General features: G+C 39.4%; 1 protein-coding gene across 4 annotated transcripts in view; it reads right to left on the bottom strand.

The window, feature by feature from the left end:
- The window catches only part of JMJD1C (jumonji domain containing 1C), a 112438-nt gene that overhangs the window by 46422 nt on the left and 43820 nt on the right, over nt 1–22196 (bottom strand). For all 4 annotated transcript variants that reach the window (XM_033148931.1, XM_033148929.1, XM_033148928.1 and 1 more), the window contains exon 3: nt 4253–4366. Coding sequence is in view for 3 of the 4 variants with exons in the window: in XM_033148929.1 (XP_033004820.1) it covers nt 4253–4366 (114 nt within the window). In the remaining variant the exon portion in view is untranslated. The remainder of the gene's footprint in view (nt 1–4252; nt 4367–22196) is intronic.

The following is a 22196-nucleotide window of genomic DNA, read 5'->3' on the forward strand; positions in this document are numbered from 1 at the left end:
TTGGGAGGGGGGGGGGGAGAAGAAAAGAGCAGAGAAAAAAGATGCAACAGTTTAACTGGTCTACCTAAATCTATGTTGAGCAATTTAATATAGCAAAAGCATTTTTGTGGTAAGCCATGGTCACACAGTTTGTGCCCAGGGAGTCTAAGGATAGTAGGAGAATAACAAAGAATGCAGGGAAAACAATACATGTTTTAGGAGGGTGATAAGTGACAACAGATGAGGTAAACCAGCAGAACAGAGGGCTGCCTGGGGCTTGGTGTATACTGTATGTAGGCAAGTAAACACCAAGAAAGTTGATTAACGCCAGGAATCACCCTGACAAGGGGAGAGATGGTTAATCTTTCCCAGTGAGACAATCACGTGGATTTAAAAGACGATTGTTTAATATGTGTTATGAGATGCTTCACATGATTTATTTTTATATATTTAAAAATATTTATAGGTCCCCTTTCTGAGAAAAATTCTCTCATGGCAGCTTACATAATAACGACTTAAATTACAGCTTCAACAATAATAGAATAAAAATACACTACAATATTTTATTATTTAATTGGACTTGTTAGTTGCCTTTTTAAAAAAGTGAATACTATCTCCAAGTGACTTGCAGTATAATACAAAATTAAAATCAATATAAAGCTAAAAAATATCTTCAGGAAAAGAAGAAGGCAATGCAGTAAACCCTACACAAATCTGGAGTGGAGTCCCTAAGATGGTTGGTTGGTGCCTTGTACACCTCCTGGCAACTCCTGCAGCCAGGTTGCTGCCATCAGTGAGGTTGAGAGTGGTTTTTTTTTAAAAAAAATCTTGGCAATGCAGAACCTCCATACACACCTACGGCTTGCGCCCCAGAGAGGTCACTTTGGTGCTACTAATGCAGCGGTTCACCCCTGAAGGCGCACTGCATTGTCTCTCAAGACAAACAGATGCCAACAAGGACATGAAAAAGCAGACTAACATACCTTGCCCACTAAAAGAGGCCACACAATATCTAAATACTCCATTAAATGTCAAAAGCCTGGCTGAAAATAAGTGTTTTTGCCTGGCACCTAAAAACAGCTAGTGATGGAGACAGGCAATGCCTGGGGAGTGCATGACATACGCAGGGAGTCACCACTGAGAAGGACCCCAAATGATGAACACAGGGTCCAGGTTTGTTCAAATGGAGAGAGGTGGTCCTTGAGGTAGAGGAGTACAAAAATGCTAAGGGCTTTGTAGGTCAAAACTAGCACTTTCAGTTGAGCCCTGAAACTACCGGTAATTGGTAACCAGCACGGTTATGCCAAAATTTTATATGTTCTGGTTTTGTCTCACACTAGTCAGCAATCTGTCAATCAAATTCTGCACCAGCTGTAGTTTCTGAACCTTCTTCAAAGGCAGCCCTGCATATAACATGATGCAGTAATCTAGCATAGAGGTTACCAGAGCGTAGATAGCAGAGTTTAGGCCAGGCATGTCCAAAGTCTGTTTTGGGGGCTTGTTTAATCTGGCCCCTGTGGCATTTATTTCCTGGGGTAAAATCCTTAAAAAAATTCAACAACTTCAACTCTAAAAGAAAGTCACAGGGTAACAACTTGGGTTGGCCCTTACGGGCCTTCTCTTCATCAAATCTGACCCTCTTTGAAAAAAAGTTTGAACACCACTGGTTTAGGCTGTCCCTCTCCAGATTGGTTGGTGGCCCAGCTGCACCCTAAGCTCATGGAAAGGACTCTGCACCATTGAGGCCACTTGAGCCTCAAATGACAGTTTGTTTATTAAATCTGTATACTGTCCCTCATCTGAAAATCACAGACAGGGTGGCTCACAGCATATAAATACAAAATGGGAATGCAAAATACATATATAAAAAACCCAGTCCATTACTGTGGCAAGACATAATTTCAGTACTGCCACATCTGCAGATATAAAGGAGAAAAAGAACTGCATGTCACCAGCATATTGCTGACAACATGCTCTGAAATTCTGTATGCCACCCCTTCATGCTGATATTAAACAGAATGAGGGATACAATTGAACCCTGAAGAACCCTACACTGAAGGTTCCATACAATACTCCCCAAGTGCCATTCTCTGAAAACGACCACTCAAATTGGATCAGAACTACTACAACACAGGGCCAACCCTGCCCCCCTCCCCAGCTCATACACCCATTCCAAAAAGATACCATGGTTGATGGTAAAAGCCACTCGAGAGATCAAGGAGAATTAACAGGGACACACTGTCCTTAAGTTCTCTTAGTATACCAAGAAGCTAAACAGGCTCACGGAAGTGGGAGAGGGCGATCATGTCAATGTTATGGGCCTTTTGCATATTCCACAAACCTGCCAAGGATTCAACAGGAGCACCAGTTAAATTCTACTAAACACCCACACCAACAAGCTAGGAATGCTAACAACAGTAACACATGCAGTCCAGAATATGACACAATTTCAGCAACGCCATCAGCTAAGAGCAGCACCATAACCAACAAAAAAGTTGTGCCAAGCATATATCACTTGAAACAAACAGGTATTTAAAGCCATTCTGAAGGACTAGTGTGTGGTAGCTTTCTGGACATCTTGTGGCCACAAATTTCAGAGTAATGAGGCCAGCCACAGAAAAGTTCCTGCCCTTCATGTTTACAAATTTCACTGATAGTGGTGGTGGGCAAACGAGGAGGGCCTCCCACATTGATCTTAATATAAAGGCAGGTTAATATTGTTGTAGGTGGTCCTTCAAATAATCCTGACACAAACTATTCAAGGCTTTAAATTAAAACCAGCACTTTAAATTAGGCTCAGAAACACACTAGTAACCATAGAATCACAGAACTGCAGAGTTGGAAAGTATCCCAAGGGTCATCTAGTCCTAGCCCCCGCAATGGCAATGGCAGATGGCCACCCAACCTCTGCTTAAAAACTTCCAAGAAAGGAGAGTTCACCATCCCTCGTGGGAGTCTCTGTTCCACTGCCGAACAGTTCTTATGGTCAGAAAGTTCTTCCTGATGCTTAGTAGGAATTTGCCTGCCTTGCTCCCTTCAAGACTTGAGTAGCTGCATTTTTAACTAGCTGAAAAGCAATCAGCCCCAGAAAGAGTGTGTTACAGTAGTCAAGTCTGGAATTACTGTGGCTAGTACAGAGCTCACCAGATAGAGCCACAGTTGGCACACAACTGATGCTGGTAAAACACACTCCTGGAGACTGCCATCATCAGAGCCTTTTTGGTTAGCACAGAGTCCAATAAAATTTTCCAACTGTCTGCTCTTTCGGGAGAGTGCAACCTTATTTAAGAAGAGCTGAAAAGCATTTTCCCATACATGACTTCTAGTTATGACAGCCAAATATATTGAATTCTTAAAGCAATAGGCGTTCTTGATGCAGGTCAATGTCAAAATTCCTCTTAAAATTAAAATCCTAAGAAACCTGTTGCCAAAAATCCTGATTTTGCTTTCAAGTAGACAAATAACCCAACCAATTAGTGAAAAATACACTAATACTGCAGAAGCAAAAGAATCACAAATCAACCATCCTGCTGGGACAATTCCAAAATAGTTTTGAGACTGCAGCCTCAATCAACTGACACCATGGTGATTAATGCAGAGAGAAATAAGTTTAATTTTTATCAACGAATGCCCAAGAATAATGTCAAATGTATTTTATAAAGCAGGGGTAGCCAACTCTCAAGAGACTGCGATCTACTCGCAGGATTAAAATCTGGCAGTGATCTACCCACTTTTTTGGGGCTCAGGTCAAAGTTGTTGAGCTTTTTTTAGGGAGGAGGAAGGCCCCCATCTTTGAGAATTCAAGCTCCAGGGACAAAGGGGGAAAACCACTCACCAACAGGTCATTCAGGAAACAAACAGCCTCACTGAGTAAACTCCGTCTTCCATTCTGCAGATTGTGCAACAATGGGGGGCGGGGCTGCATTCTATTTTACCAACACTAAGGAAAGGGACCAGCCATCCACTGAGATCTACCAAAACCTCCCGGGGATCTACCAGTAGATCGCAATTGACCTGTTGGACATCCCTGTTATAAAGCTAAGACTGTGACCAGATAATAGCTTTAGGATAATGAATTATTCCTAATACTAAACTGCTGTCCCCCCCCCCAGTATATCGTTAAAATCTTTCCCAGATGTGCCACCAGGTCCTAAGAGAAGACCATTCAGAGAGCAGAAGTGTCACAGATAGCTGCTCAACATCAAATTAGAAGAACTATATGCATTTCAATTTAGCCATTTATGTTAGTTTTAGTAACAACTGTTTTCCTTACCTGATAGGGCTGAAAGGCACTATCTTCCGCTACAAAATCCAGCTGTTTGTCCACAAGAAATTCAACTGCAGTGATAGAATTGTACAAACGTTTCCCAACCAACGGTTTGAAAGTCTGTGGACAAAATAGAAGCATTTAAACATTATGCTATCTAAAGATCAAAGCATTTTATTTTTAAATTTTTGTTCAATAACTATAAAAATAAACTTATCAGCTACTTGGATATATAATAGTATCTGAATAATTATTTAGATCAATAATTACATTCCCCCTTTTAAACAGTATGCATTCTTTTTTGGGATTTGATAGTTTCTGTGTTTTCAGCACATACAAGCAGCGAAAATAAACCTATAAAAAGAGAACACATGCACAAGAGGCTGTAGAGGTGACAAAAATAGGCTTACCCCACCATAAAATTCCTTCATCTGCCCACAACAGATGGGAAAGACTGAATAACTACTTTAGGACAGTCTGAGCAGGAAGGTGGCAACTTCTAAATTACAAAACAGGAAACAAGACTGACCATTGTGGAATCTTTTGGATGAAAGTTTGTGAAATGATAAAAGAACCCAATATATGGAGTTTCCTTAGCTACGATGATGAGAAATGTAAAGCGTGGGCACCACATCAGCCCTCTGCAATTCACTCAGCATCTCAATGGCTCCATCCTTATTTTGATTTGGCAAACTTTTTTGTGTGGGGTGTGTGTGTGTGTGTGCACATGCCAGGTTTCTATAGAAAACATGAACATATCGCTCAATGGGGTTTCCCAGGAAGGAGTATGGTGATGAACAGAGTGGTTATACTGTAGAGGTAAAGCTTGGTGGTTTGGACTGGTGCCCTGGAGCTCAGTTTTATAAGCTGTACCATTTCCCCAAGCGACAGGAGACGCTGATATAAGATGGTAAGCAAACAGAAGGAACAAAAGAAGGTCTTTCTTGTTTTCTGTTGTGTTTTTCCTGCCTGAGGGGGAGAATGAAAAATGCCATTGCTGCTAGTTTTCCTCCCTTGGTTTCAAATAGTACAGTACAAGCTAGATATGGCTGTGAACACGAACAGCCCATCAGCTCCCAACTGGTTTTTTTAATATAAAAAATATCCAGTAATATTTAGCTGTGGTGTTCAACTATACAATAGGGTTGCAACAAAGGAAGTAGAAATTACAAAAGGACTAGAACACTGGGATCAGAGATCCATCATGTTCAAGATAATGACAGGCAAATTACTGGTATGTTTATTACATTCAACTAGAATATACAACTAGCATGTATTAGGTTTATACTATGGCCTACAATGCTCCCCATTTCAGATATCAGTTATCATTTCTTTGCTAATGTAACAGCATCTCTGTTCTAGAAAGAAAACACTTCTTGATTTTGAGGAACAGAAGTGAGATGGAAGATCTGTCGTTAGTTAAGAGACAAACTAAGATAGACTCAGGGAACCTTTTAGTTCCATCAGTTTATTTTTTAGGCTTCTCCTCACACCACTGGGCCACCAGAGTAAGCTTATGTAGAATCACTTGCCCTGACTATGTATATGAACAATAGCTTTCCATGAACTCTGGCACCCTTTAGCCATATACAATACTATGTCACAACTAGGCTTCGTATCACTACATGACAACAAATGGCCCCAAGCACAAATTGGTTTGAGTGATGAGAAGATAACATGAGCATACATTATATCTTGAAAAGTTCAAGTATTTCTTGTAGGCCAAGGAGTTTGAAAAATACTTTTCAAAGCAGCAAGGAGGAGCCCCCAATTAACTTAGCCTTTTGTGCATTTGCTTTTGTTTTATTATGTGTTTTGCGTTTTCATTTTGTATTTTGATGCTGTGAATTGCCCTGTGATCTCCAGAAGGACAGTATAAAAATTTAAAAAATTAAATAAAATGTATTAAAAAAAATTGTCCAGTAGCACCTTAGAGACCAAGTTTGTTCTTGGTATAAGCTTTTGTGTGCATGCACACTTCTTCTGATTATATATATATATATATATTTTCAACTGCGCCAGACCAATATGGCTACCTACCTGAATCTATAAATAAAAATGTGTACGTGCATCACAGAAGACGCAAGTAACATATGTTTGAAGGCTATATGTACATGTCATCATGTTACATATACATTTTATCAATATGAATGTGTTTTCCCACAGAACAGTAATTTCATAGTTGCTAATCTGAATAGCATTAGCATTATCCTGGCAGGTGTCAACTAAGATATAAATTTTTTGACAATAAAGGAGGGTCATGGGCATTTGTATCAATTCTTTAGCTGGCTAGGTATACCTATTTTAGAATTCCACAAGCAGTTTAAAACACTTGTTTAAACAAACAAAGCAAAGCAAAGCAAAGCAAAGCAAAGCAAAGCAAAGCAAAGCAAAGCAAAGCAAAGCAAAGCAAACACAATCAATTTAAGAAGGTAGAGGAGAACTCCTGTTTGCTAACTTAATAGTCAGAAATGAGTCTAGTAGTTAAAAATGTTCCTTGTGCTCAGCTGTTTTCCCCACCTCATATACCACAATAATTCACATCCAGCTTCCAGACACAGAATGGATGCAAAGATAAACAACAGTAACAATTTTGAAATGTTACCATGGAAACCCCCACAAGGACACAAAATCTGCAGGCTGCGGGCCAAATAAACTCCTTACACTGCTCTTGGGAAGGCATTCTGTTCTCAGTAGATGGCCCTATAAAAGGTAGAATGGCCCAGCCTGATAAAAAAAAGCGGGAAATAACAAACATTTCCAACATCAAGTCCTTGAGGCAACACTATTACAAGGACACCCCTCCCAAACAGTATTAAACAGCAGTTTGCTCCCAACTTTTTCTTTAATTGCTCAACTGAGCTGCTGTCCAGATACGTAAGGCAAAAAAGATAAGAGGAAATTAATCATTGTTTTCTTTAATTCTAGCACATTTCTTGTGTTTTTTAAAAAAAGGTTTTGAAGGCCTCTCAATTACGCACTTCGAAACTTCATAATTTCCCTTGGATAAATGGGGTAATTGACAACGTTTATGTTTGTGGGCAGTTAAAGCTAATTGTCACTGGAAACAATCTCAATGTACAGATCAATAAATATTTTGGTTAGTGTGCTGCACTTGATAAAATCTGCACTACTACTATTTTATCGTACTGTACTTAAGTACCAAACTCTGTTTCCCAAGGCTGACTTCATTTCAATGGTATTTGCCTTATATGGCGTAGTTGTTTAATTCATATATATACTACTGCCTGGAATAACTTGGCAATCTTCTTAAAGCTTCTTATTAATGGAAACTTTGTGTGCCAATTTAAAAAACAACAACCTAGAGACCTGCTAGTAACTACATTAGTAGGCAGAATTCAAGCCACCTAAAGTACCATCTACTCATCCACTCTGGTCTCCCTTTCCTATTGATTCCATGTCCGACTGTCTCGCAGCCTCCAAGGTTCCTTCATTCCCTTTTCACCGACATCAGTTACGCCTGTCTCTAGAACTTATGTAAGCTATCCCTTACTAAAAACTGGTATTTCATGATCCTCACAAAGCTGCACTGTTTTTCAATACAGGTAACTCTCATCTTAAGTGAGTGTTTGGTCCCGGGGTCCAAAAACACAGAGATTCAGGAACCCCCCCCCCCCGGAATCTCTTCCACCCCCAGGTGCAAGGCTGCTTACCTGGCTTTGGAAACGTGATGTGAGGACTCTTGACATGCTGCCTCCAGGTGCCTATCCAAAGCCATGAAGGCCCACAATCACAGCTGTGCATGGGTAGGGTAAATAAATGGAGAGTGGGTTTCCTCCTCTCTCCATTTATTTATTTCCCTCCTCCCACCCGTGCAAAGTTGTGATTGGTAAGTAAAGTAAACGGAAGATGTGTGTTACCTGTATTCTATTCCGACCTCCCCCAGAGTCAGTTATTCCATAACATCAAAATGCTTGGCCAATTAAGGAAGGGGATGCTTATTTATCTATGTGTAAACATCAATAGCTTTAAAATTCATTATTTTAAAAATGTTTAAAGCCTCAATATTTGCTACAGCTTCTATTTGTTGAGCTGCAACAAATATCTAATAATATTTAACCATTAAATCTGTAGGTAGCATTTTTTAGGTATCTGCTAGAAATGGGGAGGGTGTACAAGGAATAAAACTGAAAGGAAATTGAGGCAGTTCATTTTAATAATATGAGACTATTACTCAAGCTAATCAGGTGGTTTGCCTTTCCCATGAGATTTAAGTCATTTACTAATGTGAAAAACACATTCTTTAGAAGACGTGACCTCCCCCACCCTCCTTTCCTTGCAAAGGTTAAAGGGTTCTGAGAGTAATGTTAAGCAACTAGTAGTGCTGGCTAAAGTAGAAATTAAATTTATGGGATTGCTTAGGTGTAATTAGCAAAACAATCATGCCAAAACTTGCTCCTCATTGTCCTAGTTTTTAAGGTGCATTTTCATACATTCAATGTATATGTGGGGAAACCATGGTTGTTTATGGACTGGCTTAACTATAAAAACAGAAATAAATCAAAACACAAGTATCACTTTATATGTAAAGGTTATGGCATACTATTTGCATGGATTTTATGCAGTAGCTATACCTCCTTTTCCCATTCAGGATCGGAATAGGCCACGTTAGAAGTTAAATGTTTTAGGTGGCACCCCATGTGCTCATTTTTCACCTATGATGCATGCTGCATTGAAAGAAACAGACCTCTGTGAACCCAAGTAAATAATGACCTATACAGGTCTACCATAAATTTATATTTTTGCTTCTTCTGTCTCTGGATTCTTCAAATCAATAAAATGATATTAATAAAAACATCTATAATTCTACAAGTTACTTCCATTGCCATAGGAAGCTGTTGTCAAAGATACTGTGAACCAGACTGGGCTACAGACTATTTTTAGCCCTACTGCAAAATGCCATGTTAAAAACAAGGGACAATTTAGAACCAACTATCTATGCAAAAGTAATAATAAAGGGGAAGGGAGAGAAGGGAAATATCTGCTAGTAGGATGAAGTTATCTATATTACTATTACAGCCTCCTTTTTATACTAACACTCAGAACAACAGTCTTGTTTGGGTCTCCATGCAGCACTAAATTCCATTCATATGAGAAAAAACAGACCAGGCGATCCTTCTCTGAAATACCTTTAAAAAGCAAGAGTTCCTAACTCAGAATTCAGCTGCTCAATCTCTCCACTCCCAACTCCACACACACACACACACAATATACCATTTCGATTTCCTGTCTGCAGCAGGAAATATATTTACTTAATTGCAGGAGGCATTGTATCATTCTGAGTCGTCTACCAGTCCTGTTATTAATTATTTTGTGATGTTGTGTAAGTCAAGTAGATATTTACTACAGTTTTTTTCATTTCTTATTCAAACTTGCTAGAATTCAATTTAAGAATAATTTAGGCACTTGAGAAAGCTAGCAAACAAGGTTTAGATCCTAGATTTGTATCCTATCAAATGGTGAAACCACTGGAAACAAAATAATTACAAGTTTTTAAAAGATGAGGAAACAGGGAATGAGGTTTGACACATTTTTGCTATATTCTTCTTTAAATATCCAAAGGCATACACTGCTGACAGAACTTTTAAGTAGCTTTTATTAATATAAGGCAATATTTAGAAATCATTCATAATATATGGAGAGCTACAACGCTAACCTTATTTTGCTTCAAAGTACCTTTCATTAATATTTAAAATTTTCACAAGACATGCCAGCCAGTAAGTAAGCGATTTCTAGTGCTCGTTGCAATATAGAATTCAACAGAAATATATACTGTATACAGGGAACAAAATCTAACCTTACAATTACACAAATTAGAGTCTCTCCCTGCCTCCCCCACCCCAAGAACCCAGGCTTGGCTGAGCAGATTACAGCTCTCTTTGTCATCAGCAATGTGTGTGTTAACGACTAAGAAATCCTGCAACTGAAGCACTTACTGCGTTCCCAGATCTGGGTCATGATAATTTCTGCCAAGGTCGCTTACATAACAAAGCAGTCTTCAAAGATACAAAGGAACCGTCAGCTAGCAGTCCATAGGAGAGAAAATGTCTGGAACAATACTTTTTCGTCTGCACATACACTGCCTCACAGACACGGAAAGGAGAAGCTATCCCTCTGCTTACGACATGTTGAAAGAAGGGAAGAGGCGGTGCTCTGTGAACTGTAACTAATCCCCCGTCACAGGTGGTGATGGAGTCACTTCCAGCACGAGTCACATTACTGATTACTCATTTGGCTGGGCTGGCCAGGGAGCATGGGTCATAATTTTAACTACAGACAAAGCCAGACTAAAGGAGAGACTGGCAGCTCAAGTTTAATACCCTTGTACAGAAAATGCAGGTATCGGGTTTCCACTTTCCTGAATTACTTACAGACTATTTGACGTATGTTTAGTCAGATTTTAGCGAAACTTGTTCAGAGGTAAATTCATGTAGGATCGCAGGCCCAGCAAGAAATGGTTCATATATAGGGATTGCTCCCCACACAGGGGAAGTTCTATAGCCCAAATAATCTAGCAACATAGTTTTGAACTTTTACTAGCGTGCAAGTCTCTAAATTGTGTTGTTATTTGCTCAATTCTTTGTGTCTCATTATAAATAGTGTAATTTAGGGACAACCAAACTCCATTTTAAGCTGCATTACAGCAGCAGTTTGACTTCACTCCCAGAGGTGCACACCATTGTCTCTCGAGACAGACGGATGCCAACAACAGCCAACTGGTGCTTTGAGCTCCTTGGAGGAAAAGCAGGATGCAATTTTGACAAACAATGGGACTGGAGTTCTATGCAGCTGTTCTACCTACAACTTGGCATTGGTTTGTTTACAGTATATTAATGTAGCTTTGGAGGAACTAGCAGATACCAGGGAGCCAAGGATGACAAAGTCAATTATTTCACTGTATGTATGTGTGTTGGTGCCACGTCTTAAATTATAAAACCAATTTTAAATTCAACATATTCTGAAATACATTAAAACAAAGGAAAAAATATTGTTGCACTGGGGGAGGGATTTTTTTTTTAAAAAACACTGAATTCTTAAATAAAAGTACAATGCTCCAAGTCTTTAAAATAAAAAGGTAGAGTGTAAGCCCTGTAGCTGGCCAAACTGATTGTCAAGGCAAGTAATATGCTGTGATGCCTCATTGCTCCAAAATACATGTGATCTAAGGGGCATATGGATGTTGCTTTTGGGACTCGTGTTGGTGAGCATTTTATCTACCAAACCTTCAAAAAATCAGTTTAGGGATACTGGAATATTAAAAGTCTCCCTTTTATAACTATGGGTGTAGACACACATTTTGAGCAGTATGCAGCTGCACATGGCTATTATTAGAGCACAGTACATTACACTTCTATTGGTATACACACATTTAAAATACCATATGAAATAAACAGGGTTCATTGGCTATCCTGGCACATGGAATTATGGACTAAGACATGGTAAGACACAGAACACATGTAGGAAAACACAGACTACTCAAAAGAAAAAGAAAGAAAGAAAGAAAGAAAGAAAGAAAGAAAGAAAGAACTGGAAGAAGCATTGCTCTGTACATAGCAAATGTATCTGCAAGTAATTCCAAGCCAGAAGATATTAGTGGGGTGCTTCTGTTGTGCTTATCAAACTAAATACAAGTGGATATAATGGTATATGTCTACCATTAGCCTTCACAATGGGAGCAGAAAAATACTGACAAAGCATTATTTTAGCCTTTCCCAACCTAATGCCCTTCAGATGTTGTTGTTCCAGCTTCCACAATCCCTGATCACTGGACACGCTGGATAGATGGGAGATGCAATCAAAAATATATGAAAAGCACCAGTGGTTAGGGAAGGCTGCTTTATTTATCAACCTGGGGAAGCATGCAAAGAGAAAGATCTGATGATTTTTCTGTTATCTGTCCAAGAAACAATAAGGCTAAAGAAAAGTTAGCAGTCAGGCTCACCTAACATTTTGGAGGTCAATTTGTTGAATCAAGAGGTAGTAACTAACTGGAAAGAAAAGTAAGTTATTTTAGACTTGTTTCTCAAAGATATAATGAAAAATTTATGATGCAAAAATGGCATGTCACCAAGGTGAAAGCAGTCATATCATGTTAAAGTCAAGATAGTCTAGAATGAAGAACAATGGACTAAATGTTTTTAAGCCACAGAAACTAGTAAGCAAAGCCCAAAGGGAACCTCAGACAAAGGGTCCAGGGAGAATTGCCTTTTTCTAAGGAGGCTACTTGGCACACTGGAGTATTAGTAATATGAAAATCAATCAGCTTAAAAAAGAAACCAAAATAGTTCACATCAAGCAAAAATGTTCAAACCTAGCAGATACAAAATGTAGCTAGGGAGTGATGCACTACACCCCAGATAATCCTGTGGCAAAATGAGACTATTTTACTCTGTAGTTCAGAATGGGAAATCTCTAGCTCATGGGCCGAATTTGGCCCACAAGGCCATTCAGCTGGATTAGCTGCATTATTTGACTTCCCTGTGGCAAACTTACTCATGTAGCTGATCAGTGCAGGAAGCAGCTTTCCAGTCCTATGTTCTTAGCTTCCCAATTGGTAAGCATAGGGCTGGTAAAAGCCCCTTGTGCTGTAGTTCTCAAGTGCCTGAAAATCAGTTGGTTGTTGAGCCCTTGAGAGCACTGGGCAAATGACTTTAACAGGTTGGTGGGACAACCTATCCATCAAGCATCTGACATCATAATGTCATATTATTGGCAGATGGGTGGTCCTGCCCACCTATCAAAGTTGGCCTGTGTGGGTGGGAGCAGGTAAGGATCTGGCCTCCCTGGCCAAAAAGGTTCCCCACTCCAGCTGCAGTGGAACACAGTAAGGCACAGGAATATAGGAAGTTGCCCTATACAGAGTCAGACTAATGGTTCATCTAGCTCAGTCTGCATTGACTGGCATAAACTCTCCAGGATTTCAGGAAATAATCTCTCTCAGCCCTACCTGGAGATGCTGGGGTTTGAACCTGCAACATTCTGCACACAAAGTAGATGCTCTCCTACTGAGCTACTGCCCTTTCCTCATTGAAGTATAGCTATGTTAAATGAAGTCACATTAGCCACATTAGCCTACATGGAACCTGTACAAAACTAATCCCTCCAAGAACCTTTGGGGCTGAATGTTCTTCTCAGAATAAAGGAGTTAGCAAAATCTGTACTGAAACATTATTTCTTGCTCAAAACCAATAGAAAAAAGGAAGAAGTATGGCAGTCAAGGCAGTAATGGGCTCAAAACAGTATTCTTGCCTAAAATACACTTTCAACAGTCTTAGCCTGTAAGAAGTGATGACATTTCAGATGTCCTTATTGCATTTTTGCACCCATCATTCTGTACTAAAGTATAATAATGTGTGAATTTTGTAATCAAGGGAATGGACAGGGCTGGTGTTTTTTTTGGATCAGCTTTGAAATATATCTTTCTATTGAATGTGCAAGTACGTAAGCAGGCTACTCCCAATGTTACAAAATATACATGTTCACAAGTATACACCTGTCTGCACCATACACAAGGAATTGTTACACACAATTCATCCACACACTTTGTTGGTGGGAAGACTGAATTTTGTTACGGTAAACTGAAAGGCAATATAAGCCAAATGAAACCTGCTTAGAGACAAGGAGTATGTTTAGAGTGTGAACACTGCTGAGCTTGCTCACATCACAGTCACTCATCATTCTTATTCCATTCATCCTTTGTTTTGAGGTTCCATTAACTTTATTTTGGTAGAAACATTATTTCATGTGCCTTTAAAACACATAAAACATGCACTGATGTGACATTAGTGGTTAAAGAAGTACTAATCTCACATTTGGCTACCTTACAATGCTGGGGCAAATGCAAAACATTCCAACCACTTGTTCTATAGCTATTTTCTCTAGCAATAATGGAACAAATGCCCAAATTAACTTACATTATTTCACCATAAGGACCAAGGGTGAGCCAGAATTTAAAATACAACTTGAAAACTGTTTAAAACAAATTACTATCACAAGAAATTATTTTTATTAATTTATTTCCCTCCACTTCTAAACTGGGGTGTAAATTTAGTTATTTTAAACAACCATAAATAAGCAGCAGCAACAACAACAACAACAACTTGATATTGACACTTCAATTCACTGGTGCACAAAATACCTGTGCAAAATGTTTCATGTCTCTATGATGACAAGACAAACATGTATTATAACGCAATCAAAACTGACAGGCAAAGTTTGCATATCCATGTATTAATAGCATTCAACTAGCAATACATTAGTATCTGTTGCATTAGTAGTACTACTAAAAATATATGTCTTGTTTAAAGCTCAAGGGACTTGTTTTAATGATCAAAGCTAGAGTCATTTTTTTCTCTTAACCACCTAAATTTTACACAGCAGGGAATTCTTGGACATCTTACTCCCTTTTCTACAACCTCAAAACCATTTCTACAGTTTGCTGCTGTTAACCCTAAATTCCATTGCGTATTCATATCCAAAGTGGGAAAGAAAGTGAAGAAGAGTATCCACAGGATTTTCAACATTTTACCTTACTACAGTCAGGCATTTACTTGGTGTGTAAACTAGTGATTTAAAGGGGTCGCAACAAATTGTATTAAAATGACCTAAACAAGCAACAGCACTTGGATAGTTTAAGTATTTTACCTATGTTCTTCAAGAAAACTATGACACAGGATTGGTGCAGATGTAACACTGCCTGTTTCTTAACAGTCAACTAAGGGATGGGGACAAACAGCTGGATTATGCTAACTTCTAATGTGCAAAATTTCCTTGCTGCCCTAACAGTGGTTAAAAGGTTGTAAACCGCTGCTAACGGGGGTTCTTGAAATAAGGGGTGTGCTAATTTTCGCTTAACCAAGATTAAAAAAACAAAACCTGGAAAGCATGGTTCCCCCTACCTTCAGCCTCCTTAATACAGAATATTCTACTACAACAGGTTCTCCTCATCTCATTCTATGCTTATGTAAACCAGCCCTAAGAAAATACTGTATCTGCATGAATATACCTCACCAGCAACTGTTTAGCAGTAAACAAAATTGATTGAAGTAAGAAAATGCATGCAAAATTTAGCAACTATGTAAATGTAGAGTGCGAGTGACTGCATAATGTACACCACAATTCATTTCTGAAACCAGCATTACAAAGTTATTGAGGTATACAAACTTTCACACTTGACAAACTTCATTTAAAGTTACAGAATTTATAATATTTCATTAAGCCACCATTTGCTTCATCTCACAGTCAGGCATTAACTGTCAAGCAATCCATACCATAACCTTAAAAAAACAAACAAACAGAGCTCTCTTTGTTTCTTGGCATTGCCAGTCCCCCTATGGACCAAAACAGCACACAGAACTGCACTTAGCAAACAATCCATGACCTTCAATTACTGTTTTGGCATACAGCCACGGTACCAGTGTATTTCTGCTAACAGTGTGCCCTACTTTACAGAAAAGTTATTCAGTGTGGCTCAAACACAAGCTCAGTTTTCCTTTATGAAAGAAAAACTGATCCTAATGATTTGTGACTTCAGCATATAAAAGAAATGTTAGTAGTCGTGAGGATCTAAACATGTACATACAGCATCTGAGTATGCAGAATGGTGGTCAAAATTCCCTTGAGTTTAATATACAGCAAGATAAAAAAAGATTTTTTTGTTTGATAAGCATTGATAGCTCCTAAGGTTGAAGAAAGACTAAGATAGATTTGTTTCTGTCTCAAAGAACTCTTATGAACTTTTATCAAGAAATGCTACTTGCATGTGCTAGCGTTTGTTCATTAACCTCTACAGAAATTGTGAAAAATATTTATATATAACTCTGCTAGAGGAGCTGCTCTGTACTGCCAACAGCAACGCTTCACTGCAACTCCTTTGCTGAAGTGTAGAACAAGATGGATAGCCAGCTGGAGGGCTTTTATCTGCAACTTGGATGACAGCCAGCACTGAAAATGTGAGTCACTTCTGGAAGGCTAAGAGCATAACAGACCCAGAGAACAGCAGAAGAAAGGGAAAATTGAAAATGCACACTTCCTTCCAAGACATATTCTAGTTCAACATTACTTTTACTTATTTAAAAGTTCAGAGAAAGAGAGCTATAAACACCAAACTTTTGTTGAAATCTTGTCATTTTTATCATTATGCTGCTGTTGAAACAGACCCCAAATATATGAAAGACTGCCCTTGAGACCTTATTGGGAGTAAAGATCAGTAGGAGAGGCTTTGGCACCACCCACCAAGCAAAGGTGAGGGGAAGGGCATTATCTGTGGCTGTGCTTAAGTTGTATAATGCCCTCCCAACAGAAGTATGTGTGGCACCTTCATTGTACAGTTTCTGTTGTGTGCTGAACCCTGCCCTACGATGCCTTATAAAGGGGGGGGGGGGAAGAGAGAGAGAGAGAGAGAGAGAGAGAGAGAGAGAGAGAGATTTCATGGACCCACTTTATTCTTGCAATTGTCCATGTTGGGATGGCATGCTAAACCAAACCTTGGTTTAGTTTGTTGGTGCAGCAGCTGGGGGATGGGTGGAATAGGAGGAACAAAGCAGCTATTAGCTCTTTTCAGGGAGCCTGCATATTCATACTAACCCAACGTTTGGCTAAGTGTTTTGTGTGGACCAGGCAAATCTTGTGTAAAAGGGAATATTTGTACTATTGGCTTTTGCAGCAGGGTTAAGAGCAAGAGAAGAGAAATTGGAGGGAACAAAATAATCTCAGGAATTACAGGGAATATGATTATCGTGTTTATTGCTCTTTCTTTCTTGTATTGGAGGTGCTGCTGTCGTTACACAGTTAAACAACCATGAAGTTTAGCAATGAAAAGTAAGTAAATCACCTAGACACATTTTGTATTAGGTGACAAAGAAATCGAGTTAATAAGTTTCGTGTGTATTACCAGTAATTGGTCTGTGATGTGTCCTATAATACTGAGAATAAAGTGATTTGATCAACAGCTAGTGGTCCCTTCCATTTATGCCCTGGAACTTCCAGTCAGGAATAGAGAGGCGTACATTTAAATGAGCTCTAGTGCAAGGTCCTCTTAGTAAGCTGTACTATGTACAAAGGCAGAGCTACTCAAAAGAGATGCATTTACTGATTGAAGCTTGTACCATGCCAGGGACGCGGGTGGCGCTGTGGGTTAAACCACAGAGCCTAGGGCTTGCTGATCAGAAGGTCGGCAGTTCGAATCCCTGCGACGGGGTGAGCTCCCATTGCTCGGTCCCAGCTCCTGCCCACCAAGCAGTTCGAAAGCACGTCAAAAGTGCAAGTAGATAAATAGGTACCGCTCCGGCGGGAAGGTATCCGCCGTTTCCGTGCACCGCTCTGGTTCGCCAGAAGCGCCTTTGTCATGCTGGTCACATGACCCGGAAGCTGTACGCCAGCTCCCTTGGCCAGTAATGTGAGATGAGCGCCGCATCCCTAGAGTCGGACACGACTGGACCTAATGGTCAGGGGTCCCTTTACCTTTACCATGCTAGAAAATGTTCCTGCATCATCATCATCATCATTAAAAAAGCAATTAAAATTAAAAGTAATTTTCCTCAGGTAAATTGCTACATTTTAAAAAGGGAGGACAATAAACATTTTATTAATTTTTATGATGTTTGCATAATACAGATTCAAAACCATATACTGGTGCTGTCTATAACATTTATACTAGGATATATCTTCTGTTTTATATAAGGCAAAGAAAAATATGGTCTAGTTTAGTTTAAGACAATTAGCAATATATCAGTGAAGAGATTACAAAGTGAAAGCAGTCACTTTGTTTACAAGATTTGATTAAGAAAGCTTATCAGGCTAGACTGATAAAATTAAAGGCCTTTGCATATGAGAAAAAAGCAAGGTTTTGGTGGTGGTGAAGGAAATGCTATACTACCACTAATCTTAATTCAGTAATAGGAGCACAATAATCCTTGAACAATTGATATGCACTGACAAACCCTTTTAACAATGAGAAAAACTCTGCTGCAATGTTTACTGGCACGTGGCTGCTGACTGCAGCAGACTAGAAAGCTTCTGAGCTGGTTTCCACTAAATAGACATTTGGGCTGGGGGGGGGATTCCTATGCAAATTAGGGTTATTTTCACCAGAACATTTTCAGTTTGCATTGGAGAATTGTCTGATGCCCAAGAGAGTGATCTAATTTCATATATTTGACCTGCATTTAGTAAACAAAACCAAAAAAATACAGAAAGCATAATTTTGTAGGAACAAGATAGGGCATGGAAGCAAAGGGCCCGCCTTCTGAAGCCCGGGAAGATCACAGTCTTTGAGGAAGAAGTTGCTGTTCTGTCGAAATATGGGTTTGAATTTTTTTTGGTTCTTTATTTTCTTTTTGCAATTTTTTTCCTGTTCCCCACTACCATGTGCTAAACTCAGAGATTCTATACTTTATGCCTTGGTCTGGCCCTGCTCTTTAGCCTTGCTAATCCTTTTCTTTAACTTCAGTCTCACCAGTTCTGCTACCCACTCCTTCCCACATACTTTGCTTTGATTGCTTTCTGGAAATTATTGCAACTTGACTTCTTAACTATAGATCCATTTTGCTCTTCAAAATACGCACCTCTTTTATTTAGGAACTGCTTTATCACCCCAAACATTTAATTTTGCTAGAAGATACCAGCCTTCTCCAAAGGAAGGCAGGGGAGAGATGGGTCTTTCTGATTAAGGCAGCAGTGTGAGAATGTAGTATGGAGAGTGAAAGCAGGAGTAGACACACAGTACATTGGATGCTGAGTCCAGTAAGGCTAGAACAGATGGCATCCAGCTGGGTGTGACTGTGCTGCTATTCCTACCTCTCATCCCCTTAGCCCCAAGAGCTTTTGGACACCCAGCTGGCTTCCTGCTTTGGACATATTTATGGTGAGGGATCTCACAGCACCACTAGCCAGAGGTAACAGTTCACCCATTCTTTTACTCTCATGGGTTGGCTGTAATTCTAGCTGCTGGAGACACTGCTGTTAATGCTACTGCTTAGCATAAAAGCAAGGGAGAGGAGAGAAACCCCACTCTGAGGTGGTTGTTCTACAGTTTGCTCTCAGTAGTAGCTGCAGACCGCCCATTGAATCTGCTACTTAGCAAAGTATGTTTTCCCTGCCAGAGAGAGAACTGAATTAACTATATGCAATTTTTAAAAAGTAGAGGAAATCATGTTGCTTTTCATTACTGATACTGTCTTCTTCTTTGGAGATCACTCGTAACAGAGTAAGATTATCTTCTGTGAATATGGTCTTACAGTGTGTCCATAGGTGACTGTGGAGGCCAATTCTGGGCCTACTGATATTGTAGGTACTGATATTCAATAGCACTATGATATTCACGAGATCACAATTTACACTGTACCTGTACTAATTACAGATATGCTAACTTTGAGGGCAGAGCATCTTACTTTCCTACAACAGGACCAACATTTTCAAATTTGCTCTCAAGATTCCCCCATGACAACTCCATATTGACAAGATCAAAAAAAGAGCACACAAACTTGGAAAGAAGGAGTTCTACTCATGCAACAGAACTTTATCTTCCTCTCCTCTATACAGCAGGAACAGGACCCTCAAAATTTGTTCCAGATCTGATTTGTTCAAGAGCACCCAGGCAGGCCTTTGTGATTGGATGTGCATCCATAGGTATTGCACTGACAGGTCCTGGCATAAATATCCATGCTCCATTCCTAGGAGTTATTTTATTTTGCCAAGTAAATGCCACCCCTTCCTTCTGCAAAGTTTTGAATGCATGCTACAGCCCAATATTATACATGTCTACTCAAAAGTAACCTCTAATTTGTTCAGAAAGGCTTATTTCTAAGTAAGTGTGCATGGGATTGAGTCCTTAGCTGCAAGTAAATGATCTTGTGCATGAATAAATCTTGTCAACCCTATCAATGCAAAAGTTCTACATCAGCTGAACCTCCAACTAGCAAGTCCTTCTTGTCTGGATAATGTTTCTGTTTACTCACTTTCAGAACACTGCTGATCCCAAACACTGGTTCAATACATTCACAGCCTCACTGGGATTTAATGGAAAAGAGAAAGAGTTGGGTGTCATCAGCATATTGATGACAGCATACAGTAAGCTGGGGTGGAAAGGGGGCAGGGTTCTAGGGAAACTGACTGTGGCAATCCCACCCAGCATTGGACCCAATAGGTTTTGGACCAAATGCAATTTTGGCTTTAGGTGTGACCCCTGGAATGTAATCCACACCTAAGTTGCAGCCTTACTGTAATGCAAATCTCCAAATGATCTCATCCCCTGTTTTCATGTTAATGTCCAATTGCTTAGGAGATCATATGGAATTCACAGGCCATGGAGCAGGGCCCACAAAGGGACACAACACAGTTCACAGCAAGAGACAGTTGTTGACACCTTATATGGGAATGGCAGACAGGGTGATAGTTGCTTAAATCAGTGTTATATAGTGAGGTCCCATCCCCCCCGTTAATTTATGACAGCATCTTTCAACACTGTGGGTCCCATCCTCTCCCTCAAAAGGAGGCATATATCACTTCTTTCAAACTATGTATCAGTCCCAACATGTAACATAGGTAGAACTTCACACACAAAATCGAGGAAGATTACAACAGGTATACCGGGTAATTCCTGCTCACTAAATTAATTGCAAATGTTTAACTTTTAGCTTCTACTAGTCCACTGGGCTTCAATTAGTAAACTGCACCCCAGTATAAGGTGGGTTCACAGCAGTGGCACCCCCAATTATTTTTGTAGCAATTTACAAAATAATTTTAGAATGGTTTTTGTAATGAGAGCAAATAGGAAAAATAGCTTCTAAATGTGAAAAGAACAAGAAAGAGGACAGAGCTTATTAACTGTTTAAATAATTGTGAAGTGAGAAGGAAAATTCAGCAGCTGCTACTTCTCTACAAGTTGCACTGACCCAAATTCCCACTTATATTCTAATGGTAACAGGGTCTTGTACCTGATCCATGCAGGGTCATTCTAGCTCTTAAAAATCAAGGTGAAAGATGAACTTGTGTAGTGAAAAAAATTAAAGTGGGTCTCATGTTGTAGACTGAGGTTAAGCATTGGTCTGAAGGGGATGAACTAATCAACTAAAAATCAGTAACATTTTCTTTTCTTTTCACTATATTTTCCCTAAGGCAATTTATATGCCCCATCTTATATGCTAAGATGTGATGAGGAAATTAAGCCAGTGAGTCATCCCAGCACCCTCATATGACCTTTAGTCTTTGCTGGCACTACAGAGATGCCACAGAACATGCAGGCTGCTCAGTCAAGCACATGCTGAGTCTCATTTCCATTTCAAACAAACAGCATTTCTTCTGTACCATTACATCTAGGCCAACTGCGATAAGCTGTCAAAATCTAAATGGAAGACAAACCCAGAAGGGATCCCATGCCTTATGCCTTGAATGCCAAGGTCAAATCATTCTGTATACAGTAACTATGTTCAACAGAAGTGAAAATGTTTTCAGTGTTTCACGCAGTTTGGGAAATTCTGTGCTTTCAATATAACTTACAACACCACGAATATTTTTGACAATGTGCTTCAAGGCAACTTTCAGATATTGTAATAAATAGTCTTCAATGTGGCAGTGAACATTTAGACTTCTTTGTAGCAATGAATTTCACAGAAAAACTTTAGTTTGTGAAATCTGTCCTGTCTTTACAATGGGGAAATAGGTCAACTGCATCACTTCTGACAATGTCATAGGAATATTTTATACTTCCTCTGACAGCAAAATGGGAACACAGTATTTGCCTTGTTAATAAACTTGAGGAGACAGTGCAGAACAGTGCATGCACACATAAACATAATGATGCAGCAGAGAAAAGATAGCCCAATCATAAGATGATGTTTAAATGCAATTGTATTGTTTTCAATATACTCAAACCTTCTGTAAGCATGTCAGCTAGCAGCACAATATAAATTAAACCAGTGTCCTGAAAAGG

This window comes from Lacerta agilis, chromosome 5 (genome assembly GCF_009819535.1).
Source record: "Lacerta agilis isolate rLacAgi1 chromosome 5, rLacAgi1.pri, whole genome shotgun sequence".
Taxonomy (NCBI): Eukaryota; Metazoa; Chordata; class Lepidosauria; order Squamata; family Lacertidae; genus Lacerta; species Lacerta agilis.